Source organism: Hordeum vulgare, chromosome 1H, assembly GCF_904849725.1.
Source record: "Hordeum vulgare subsp. vulgare chromosome 1H, MorexV3_pseudomolecules_assembly, whole genome shotgun sequence".
Taxonomy (NCBI): domain Eukaryota; kingdom Viridiplantae; phylum Streptophyta; class Magnoliopsida; order Poales; family Poaceae; genus Hordeum; species Hordeum vulgare.
In genome coordinates, this window is record NC_058518.1 from 149,477,268 (window position 1) to 149,487,477 (window position 10,210).

The following is a 10,210-nucleotide window of genomic DNA, read 5'->3' on the forward strand; positions in this document are numbered from 1 at the left end:
CCCATGCCTCCCAATCCTTCCATGGTAGCTCCCATGCCTCCAATGCCCATGGATCTTTTTTGGGACAAGAATTCATCGAGGGAAAGATCGATGAACTCCTTTTGCCTATCATCGAAGGTATATGTGTCCATAAAGAACAAGTGTTTCTCCCATTCCAATAATCTAGCTCGCTCCTCCATGGCCAATTTCTTCTCCTCCAAGGCCACCTTCCTCTCCTCGGCCGCCACCCTCCTCTCCTCGGCTACGAATCTCCTCTCCGCGGCCATCGCATCTTGGCTCCTTGCCATCCTCCGCACCTCGGTTGCTTCCTTTCTTGCCTCTAAAAGAGCATCCATAGCATTCGTTAACTCATCATCTCCTCTCCTCTTATTCTTTTATTTTGCTTCTTTCTTACTTCCATTTGGTCTTCTTGGTTGGAATAGGCAACCGAGTTTGGTGTAGGGTTCCTCTTGCCATCATCACTTGATGCCTCCTCCTCCTCATCCAAATCAATAGTTGCCTTGCTTTTCTTGTTGTCGTCTTGGTCATCACGGCCCTTCCACTTCTCTACATCCTTCAACACTTCGTAGCAATGGGGCAACACAAATGCTCTCTCTTCCTTGACCTTGCCTTTCTTGGTCTTCTTCTTTTCTCCTCAAAATAGTTTTGTGCAATATTGAGTTACAAAAAATAGAACAAGTTAGCATTTGAAACACCAAAGAAGAAGCATGAACATGGAACATAAATAAATGTCACCTCCCTTTCTCTGTCATTAGTGCCACTTGGGTTTATCTTGTCAACCGGCTTCATTTCCGCCTCCCACCTTTGATAATCTTTGTTGATTGTCGACCACCGGGAGCGAAGAGATCTATTGGTTCTCTCAATCCCACTCTTGTTTCGCTCATCAAAGTACTCCTTCATCCGGTCCCAATATGTATCTCTACTTTGGTCCCCTCCAACAGTTGTATCCATAGACACAACCAACCATGTATTGCATAGCAAGATATCTTCGTCGGTGGTGTAGTTGCCCGCTCTTCCTTTCGGTGCCTCGATGATACCCTCACCATCCTCATCCATCTCATCATCTCCATGCACTTCATTGGTTTGAGACCAATGAGAATTGTTCGAGCCAACACCCATAGTTGACATATATGTCTCATTATCGAAACTACAAAGCATGTAGAATAAAACCAAACTATCCATTTTTATGCAAAAAAAACTACAAAAAAGGGAGAAATCATACTTGTAAGTATACCTCGGCATGGGTAGCCCGGCCGGCCGGCCCGACCCGACCCGTCCCGAAAATCCCTGGCTGGGTCGGGCCTATTTGTCCCATCGGGCCGAAAAGTTGAGCCCGTTGTTCACGTCGGGCCGGGCTCGGGCCTATTAAAAAATCAAATTAAGCCGTAGTTGGGTCGGGTCGGTCGGGCCCAATCGGGCTTTTTCCGTCTGGGGTCGGGCTTAGGCCCAAAATTTAAGCCTGATGGTCGGGTCGGGCTGGGCTCGGGCCTAGGTTTTTAGCACCGGGTTTTTTTTGCCCAGGTATATTTGTAAGCACTTCATCAAGCACCTTGTCCGCGACGAACACCGGCGCAACAAATTGTGAGCTCTCCGACGCTTCTTCAGTTGGCGGAGCCGTGATCGGACGCCTTGCAAGTTTCTTCTTCGGTCGCTTACTAGCGTCGGCGCCGTCCGTTGCCCTCTTCTTTCGAGACGTCGTCTCCGCCAAATGAATAAAAATTCAGTCACTTGACTAGGGGTCGTGGCTTGAAGGCGGGCGGCGACGCGGCGGCACTCGGCGCGGTCGGCTGTGGCGCCATGAACAAGCTACGCACGAGGCCGTAGCTTGGAGGAGTGACGCCGGGAGCGGCGATGCTCAGTCTCGCTCTAGGATTTGCAGCGTGAGAGGGAGGGAGGGGAGGGGATCGCGGGTGTAGGAAGGGGTGAGGGGGTGTCACCGACGCGCTCCATCTGGCGACTTCTCCGGCGACGGTGCGGGGCGGGGCGCAGGCGGCGCGGGAGAGAGGGTTGTGTTGCGCGCGGGGGAGCGGACGCCTGAAATAACCAGTGCGGGATGGCGTTTTGCTCCACAAGTGCAACCGATTTTCCAACGCGCGCGACTTCAGCGCCTTTGTTGGACCAGCCGACGCGGGTGCGCGCGCGTAGAAGACGCTATTTTTTCAGCGCGTTTGTTAAAGTTGCTCTTTACACATTGATGCTGAATTTGTCATTTTTTATCTTCAAAAATGTTTTGAATTTTTATTTAATTATTTATGACAATCTGCATTATTGTTGATTTATTTTTATGACAGCATACATTAATATTTGTATCAATGCATTAAAAATAGATTTTTTAAAAAACATTTTAAAATGTGCAACGGGATCTAAGGCCAACTCAACCGCACAACCCCAAACGGACGTCCGGTTTGGCCGGATTTTGTCCATTTGCGACGGCAATGGATTCGCCCATGTCCGCTTCTATCCGTTGGGTCGTGTGTGCGCCCACCGCTCGGCCGCACCCCAAATCATGTATGTGTTGGATGTGATTAAAAGAATAGAAAAACTTAACTCAAAAGTGAATAAACGAAGTTAAAAAACTTAAAACATAATAACATTAACATAAAAAAATGGTCCAGTTTTCACGGCCACAAAACGGCCCAGTTTGACATAATTAACATAAAAAAACACGTCGATGTCGTGGCCGTCGCTGTCTTCACTGGCCCCCGGTGTCGTCGTCGTCGCCGTCGCTGACGAGGTCGACGTAGGCCGGCGGCGTCCAGAGGTGGGGCGGCGGTCCCTGATGCGCGGGGGCGGGCTGGAAGCTGGCAGGTGCGTGCGGCACCTCCCGTGACGAGGCCTCCCGCTCCGGTGACCGCGGCGGTGTGGGGCACCAGTTCACGCCCCTCACTGCATGGGCCATCTCCGGCGCCGTGCACGACTAGCTTCATTGTTGGCTCACCAGATCCAGAGGGAACGCGGCCACCTCCTCCTCCTCCATCTGCTCAGGGATGGCGACGTCGCCGGACGCAGAGAGGGCCATCACGCGGTCTAGGCCCGGCCATTGGCGCTCATCATGCGTCATCATGGAGTCCTCCATGACACGTTGCATGAGCCGGGCCTCCTCCTCCTCCGTCATGCGAGGAGCTGGAGGTGGTGACGGGGACGGGGAAGGTGGCGGCGTGGGCGTGAGGCCGCGCACCCGTGTACGCCCGCGCACCTCGCGTGCCCGCTGCGGCCTCGAGGTCGTGCCATCGAAGTAGGAGGCGCGTTGCACGTCGTGCTCGTCCTTGAGGCACGTGTCCCAGAGGGTGGAGTCCGCGACGTACCTGTCGTCATAGTACATGTCGTCAGGGAGGAGGCGGCGGCGGAGCTCGATCTCGTCGCGACGCGCACGGACGCTCGTCGGCACCGGCGGGATCGGGACCCGGTCGGCGGAGAGGTGCCACGCGTTGGGGAGGTGGATGTCGCTCCACGGGACCGGCGTCCTCGTCTCCCAGTAGCGCCGGCATACTTCAGCGCTGAGGTACTGTCGATCGCGCTGCCGACGGGCCTAAGGCCGATGGTGAAGGGAGCCGCGGCGGAGGCACGACGCGGTGGCGATGCGGCCTCCTCCTTCACAGAGCCGCGGCGGCGGCCCGACGAGGAGACAGCCTTGCGGTCGTGCTTCCCCTTGCGGCCGTAGTTTCATAGGCCCATGGCTGCGAGGTGGGCGGTCGGCCAGTTCGAGGAGGCTAGGGTTTGGCCGTCGGGTTTCGAGGAGGTTGCGGGGTGGCGATGGGAACTGTGGACGACGACCGGTCCACGGCTTCCTCATTTAAGAAGGACCGCGACCGTTTCCTGGGTGAATGACAAACGGGCCCGGCCGCTGGCCGCTCGTGCGCATTGATGTAGGCGGTTGGGAGGTAGGTGGCCACCTGCCACGCGTCTCCGACGCGGACGAGCACGCGTCCGTTTGATGTCCGCCACGATCCAAACCCGCGTAAGTTTGCGCTCGAAATGAATCGTCCCGGACACAAAACGAATAAGATGGGTCCGGACCGTCTCGCGCTGGACCGACAGGTTTGTCCCTTTTACCTTAAACGAACGGGTCGGTGGAGTTGGCCTAATACACCGATAGCATCAATTGCCTGAGTACACCAGATACATTCCCCCTCAAACCTCCTCGGACGCATGGTGAATGGGCGGGTGATGGCAGAGGGGAAACGATGGTGAATCATCTCGATCGCGTCCTCGTCCTCGTCTGTGGCTGCGTTCACCCATAGTCCTCGTCCGTGGCTGCGTTCACCCATAGTGCGGCAGCCGGATGCTCTCCACGATGAGGACCACACGTAAAGAGGCGGCCTCAACGGCTACCATGTCAGCACGGACAGGAGGCGGCGCAACGACAAAAAACCGGTCAGCGAGGAGCTTCCAGTGGGAGGCGGGCCCAAAGCGCAATGGAGGCCTGATGGTCAGCATCACGCGAAGAGCTCGGCAAGAGGAGGCAACCTCGACGCGTCATGGCGGCGCTCAGCGTCCGCCATGACCGAGGCGGCAGCACGAATTAGCCAAGAAACTCGACCTGGGAGGCACGCGCTGACGTCCTCAGTGTTGGAGACTACCGCCAGTCGGACACCAGAGCATTGAGCCACGCCTCTCCCTCTCCCAGGTTGGGATAGAACGAAACAATAATAAAAACTACTCCCTCCGTTCCTAAATACAAGTCTTTTAAGGGCATGTACAACCGTAGTGACTCAGCTGTCTATAAAAGCTGCCAACACGTACATTTTATGATGTGGAGGAGAGAGAATGAAGAGAGAGAGGGAGCCCGTCGGTAAAATTACAGATCGTCTGTAGCGCTAAAACTTCGGTCGCTACAGACGGCTTTCTCGCTACAGACGGCTTTCTCGCGTTGTAGCGCGGTCGTCTGCAAGTAACTCATTTATATATGGATCTAGCCTTCCAATCCTCCGTACCGGCTGCGGCGCTGCTTAGATGGACACCGAGCAAGTGGAACTCTGCAAGCTGGCGAGCAACAGGCGCTACAATATGGGTTTGTGTCGTCAATCAATCAATCAAGCAACAGTGGTCTAGCTAGCTGCCTAGCTTACGTGAAGATTGCGCATATAAAAGGATTGATCACTTTGTGCCTAGTAACTAGGGTAGTTTCTCGAATTCATCTCAATCCCTTGCATACCCAGGATGAGCTTGGTGCCGGACTGCCATAATCGATCTAGTTTGAAGTAATTTTTAACTAATCACATTAATTTGGTAATTTGTAGTGCTACAGACAGCTTAAAAGACAACCTATTATAAAGGATGTTTTTATGGCTGTCTATAGATGATGTGGAGGTTTATTATAGACAACAGGTGTCTAAACCTATGCACATGCCTTAAGAGATCCTAAATACAAGTCTTCTAAAAGATCCTAAATACAAGTCTTTTAAAAGATTTCATTAAGGGTTTACATACGGAGCAAAAATGAATGAATCAATACTTTAAAGTATGTCTATATATATGTAATTCATGAGTGAAACTTTTAGAAAGACTTATACTCCCTCCGTTCCTAAATATAAGTCTTTTTAGATGTTTCATTAAAAGACTAAATACAGATGTATATAGACATATTTTAGTATATAGATTAGTTCATTTTGCTATGTATGTAGTCATCTAGTAAAATTTCTAAAAAGACTAATATTTAGGAACGGAGAGAGTATTTAGGAAGGAGTAACTATGCATACCTAGAATGCTTACTCTCCCAGGTTGGGATAGAACGAAACAATACTAAAAACTAACTATGCATACCTAGAATGCTTCCTCTACCAGGTTGGGATAGAACGAAACAATACTAAAAACTAACTATGCATAGCTAGAATGCTTTTACATGCATGCGTTCAAACAAACAGCAAAAAAGACGTTTAGGGCCAAACTCAGAAAATCAGACGTTCGGAGTACAACATTTCCAATTTATTTTAGGCTATGGTGCAAGCCACAGATAGAAAAGAAAAAAATAAGCAACGGATTAAATTGAGCGTACACCATACAAGACCAGATGGCACAAGCAGCCAAGCAGGTAGTAGTGTCTCATGGCTGTGCCCAGCCAACAGAAGTATGCCGCCAAAAATTGCCCCAATTACAACAAATAATGTGATTATGTGATTATTGTAACAACGTCAAGAGTACCACAGCAAATGTAAGCTACGGTAAAAATTGCTTAAAACTCTGTCTACCAAAAACAACCACGGGAGATGCAAAGCTGCTGAAAAGTTATTAAATGTGTCGAGCAAGGATTGATACTGTCTCCAACTGGAGATCTTATATGCCGATCTTCTTCTGGTACTTCTGGATTTGATTCAAGAAGAGCCACGTCATCTGCAAAAAGTAATCACATTGAGTATGCTGCATTGTAACGGACTGGAAACAAAAGCCTATGAAATTGTCTGCCATAGGCTTTGTGCTTTAAGCTATTCAGCTTTTACCATGACATGCGGGGCGATCCTGACACAATATACTGGAAAGCCGGAGTAGAACTTAAATGGGCCACCAGTCTTCATGGTTTGCATGGCACAGTCCAAAGACCCAGTGTATGGGTACTTTCCAGTGGCATCAGGTTGCATCTTCTGAATTTGTGTTTTCACATAATCAAAGGGCAAACTGCAGGCAGCCGCACAGAATCCAGAAATTGCACTGGCTCCTGCAAACCAGAAGTACGAAAATTTTGCAACTTAGTACTGATTAGCATATATAAAAGGAACAGCAGCAAAGGTCTTAACCTAAGAGTGTAAAGAATCCTAAACAACAATGTAAAGAAAGAATCCTAAACAATAATCTTACCAATAACAGTCTGATATTCTCCGGCACCCAATTTGTCTCTGAACAGCTCAACACTTTGATCATAGGACGCAAGCATGCCCATATTCAGTGACATGGCTCTCACCACAGTTGGGCCTGCACCCTTCCAAAGCGCAAGGACACCTTCATCAGCTGTGATACGGTAGAGTGCGTGGAATGCATTTTTGTAGTGACGCCGCTGTGCTGCTGGTAGGGTCGAATCAGCTTGCATCCTAATGAGTGCCAAATCAGCAGGACTGCCCACACATGCGCCAATCGCTCCAGCAGTTAGACCAATAAAAGCTTTCTGAACAAGCGGCAATGGCCTCCCATCATTTGCCTCAATTGCTTTGTTTGTCAAAACCCTGACAAGAAATATTACCAAATACAGAACTCCAAGTAAGGATAAATCAACTAGAATCAATGAAACAATAAACTTCCAACTATTTTTCAACTGAACAGATCCAACTTCATAATGACACAGTTGATTCAGACATTATAATGTACTCCCTCCATCCCAAAATAAGTGTCGCTGCTTTAGTACAAAATTTATACTCCCTCCGTCCCAAAATAACTGTCTTGAGCTTAGTACAACTTTGTATTAGACCTAGTACAAAGTCAAGACAGTTATTTTGGGACGGAGGGAGTACTAACTTAGTATAAAATTTGCGTCACTTATTTTGGGACAGAGGGAGTAATAAACATTCATGATAGTTATGGCAACAGCCTAGTATAGTTAACATTTTGATAACGAAAAACACCAAACCAAAGACATAATATCTCATGGTAATTATCCAGTCATATGCATTTATTTTAAAACAACAAAGAGATCCTACTAGACAACTCAATTATTGTGCAAGCAATGACTATTTATAGTACTCTATCCATTAAACCATGTTATACAAACCTGAAGGATCCAAGACGAGCTGTCGTATAGGTAGCTTGCCTTAGTAAACCTGCTGACAAACCCTGTCAAAAAAATGTAAAACTTGAAGCAACAAACCAATTCAAAAAGCACAAAATAATCTGCTGCCGTAGGTGAAATGTCAGAAAATGTCACTGAGGTCTTCGGATCAAACTAGAAAACCAGCATCATTGATGCAAACATCATTTACTGAACAAAAATGAACGATTCGGACCCAAACAAAGGTCTGAAGGATAGATAAGTAACAGAGGATAGATGGGATACTTCTGATCTGAGCCATGCGAAATCTGTATCCAATTCCATAATTCCCCCTCCAATGGTTGCACTTGTAGACAAAGATTAGACTCCTACAATCATTGCTAAACTTAGTACCGTGCCTCTTATCTATATTTATTATCTCTTATGTACTCCTCTATTTAAAATCTTGCCACAAAAGCTATCGTTATGTGCTAAAATTTTAAAAAATGGGGTTCAGTGTGAGTATTGTCCCAAAGATTGGGTTTCCTTGATCTCTTACTTTTGAATTCTGAAAAATTCCAAGCAATGATCAATATATTAACTTACAACTGTGTTTATGATTGCAAATGTTTATTAGTCTTCTTCCACCTCAACAATACTCAAGGTGAGAAAACATGCACAAATAAGAAAATATAGTTGTGAATACCAGAGAATATTTAGTTATTTACATGTTTAATTTATGTTTGTAAGTCATACTTTACATGTGCACTGAGTCACTGACACTATTACATGGCAAATGTACCGTGGCCAGCAGAAAACTACATACAGAACAATTATGCACATCATGAATAAAGACATTTGCAAGAACAAACCTTGTAGAAGGAACCAAGGCCCTCATTAGCATACATTGTCTTTGCGACCTGAGCTGCAGATCCCTCACCCAACTGGATCTTCACCTGAAACCAAAAACAGGAAAAGCTATATATAATGTGCACGAAATAGATATTTACAGTCTTCATGTTTCAGTAAAAGCTATTAATCATAAGCCATAACATTCTACACAACTCTCCAGTAAATAACCCACTTGAACTATGATGGCATGTTGGCCGACACTACCAAAATATAGTGGTCTGGCTAATTCTGCATGTGCAGGAACATTCCAGCAGCAAATAATAATAATAACTAGAACAACATCTTGAGACCAAAGAACTAGTGCTAACTGATTAAAAACAAGTAAAGCCACGCAAACACACAGATCTTTTGGTGAGGAAGAAAATAGCACACCACAGATTTAGTGCGATCTCCACGGAGGATCTAAGCTAACACATCGGACAGTTTCGACTGTAGATAACAAATAACGAAGTGTGTCGCCCCCACTTGCGCTCGTGGTGTGACCGCATACTCCAGTTTCCACAGATCTCCTCAAGAATAGCCACCCTAGTGTACAACAAGTTGTCCGGAGCTCACTCGAGGGTGAGCTCAGATCTAACCCAGAGATGCGCAGAAATCAATCGACCCGATCCATCAATCGCGTCGCTCGCATCCACTATAACCAACCACAGATCTAAGGCTCAAGAGAGCCACCAAACTCAACAAGCTGCCCCTAAATCATATATTCCACACCGGGAAAGAAGAAGTGAGTAGCGCATCCGTACCTTGATCATGTCGATGGGCTGGATGACGCAGGTGGCGAGCATCCCGGAGGCGCCACCATTGACGAATGGCTTTATCGTCTTCCAGACGCCGGTGGGCGCCGCGGCCTGCTGCTGCTTCGCGTCCGCCATCTCCTCCGGCGAGATCTAGCCGGGCTGGGAGAGGAAGTGCAGCAGACGCGAGCGGAGGGAAGGCGATGCGGGCGAGGAGGAGGCCTAGATCGCTGGGTGCCGTTGCGCTTTTATTATTGCGCCGAGAGCGACGCGAGGAGATAACAGGATTACTTACTTTTTCTCCGAGAAGAAAGAACAGATGGACGATAAAATACTACTTGGCCGTAAAAAATGCGTAATAAAGCAGCGCCGCGTTCTCGTGAGCGCCGTCGCGGCTGTGCGCATGGACGTGGTGCACATGAGGCGGTTGAGGCGCAAGTTTTTTCGTTTTTTTTAAGGCAGGTTGAGGCGCAAGTTGACACAAACAAGGTTGGAAAAGGTTTTTTTTTCTTTAAGCATGGCATGGGTTGGAAAAGTTGAGTAGACGTCAGGAGGAGAAAAGTGGTGGTGGCGTATGGGATCTGTCCGTGTGGAATTGGAAGGGAGATCTTGTGCGCAGTGGGGCCCCTGAGCAGGCCCATTGCTGGTGTGGTGGGAGGCGTGGTCCAGCCAACCTCGTCGTCGGAGTTCCCGTCCTCGCCGTGTTTGTTTTCTCCAGCTTATGTCCAAACGCCTCCGAAAGACCGCACGTGAGGCGAGACCTCGCATTTTTATTTTATTTTTTGCAAAGGAAGAGCATTTTTTCTTTCCTTGCTGTATAAATCTTTCTTTTATAACAGAAAAAGGCACCAATAGGTGCTAATTTATTGAGCTCGAAGACAGTGTACATGAG

At 48.0% G+C, this 10,210-nt stretch overlaps 1 protein-coding gene across 1 annotated transcript; it reads right to left on the reverse strand.

Moving 5' to 3' along the window:
* Positions 1-6,091: 6,091 nt before the first annotated feature.
* LOC123427483 (mitochondrial dicarboxylate/tricarboxylate transporter DTC-like) lies at positions 6,092-9,729 on the reverse strand. The gene is made up of 6 exons (XM_045111543.1): positions 9,328-9,729; positions 8,545-8,628; positions 7,697-7,758; positions 6,793-7,154; positions 6,438-6,652; positions 6,092-6,330 (listed from the first exon to the last, which is right to left on the reverse strand). Exons 1-6 carry the CDS (start codon positions 9,454-9,456, stop codon positions 6,274-6,276), a joined length of 909 nt encoding a protein of 302 aa, XP_044967478.1. The 5' UTR covers positions 9,457-9,729; the 3' UTR covers positions 6,092-6,273.
* Positions 9,730-10,210: the final 481 nt, after the last annotated feature.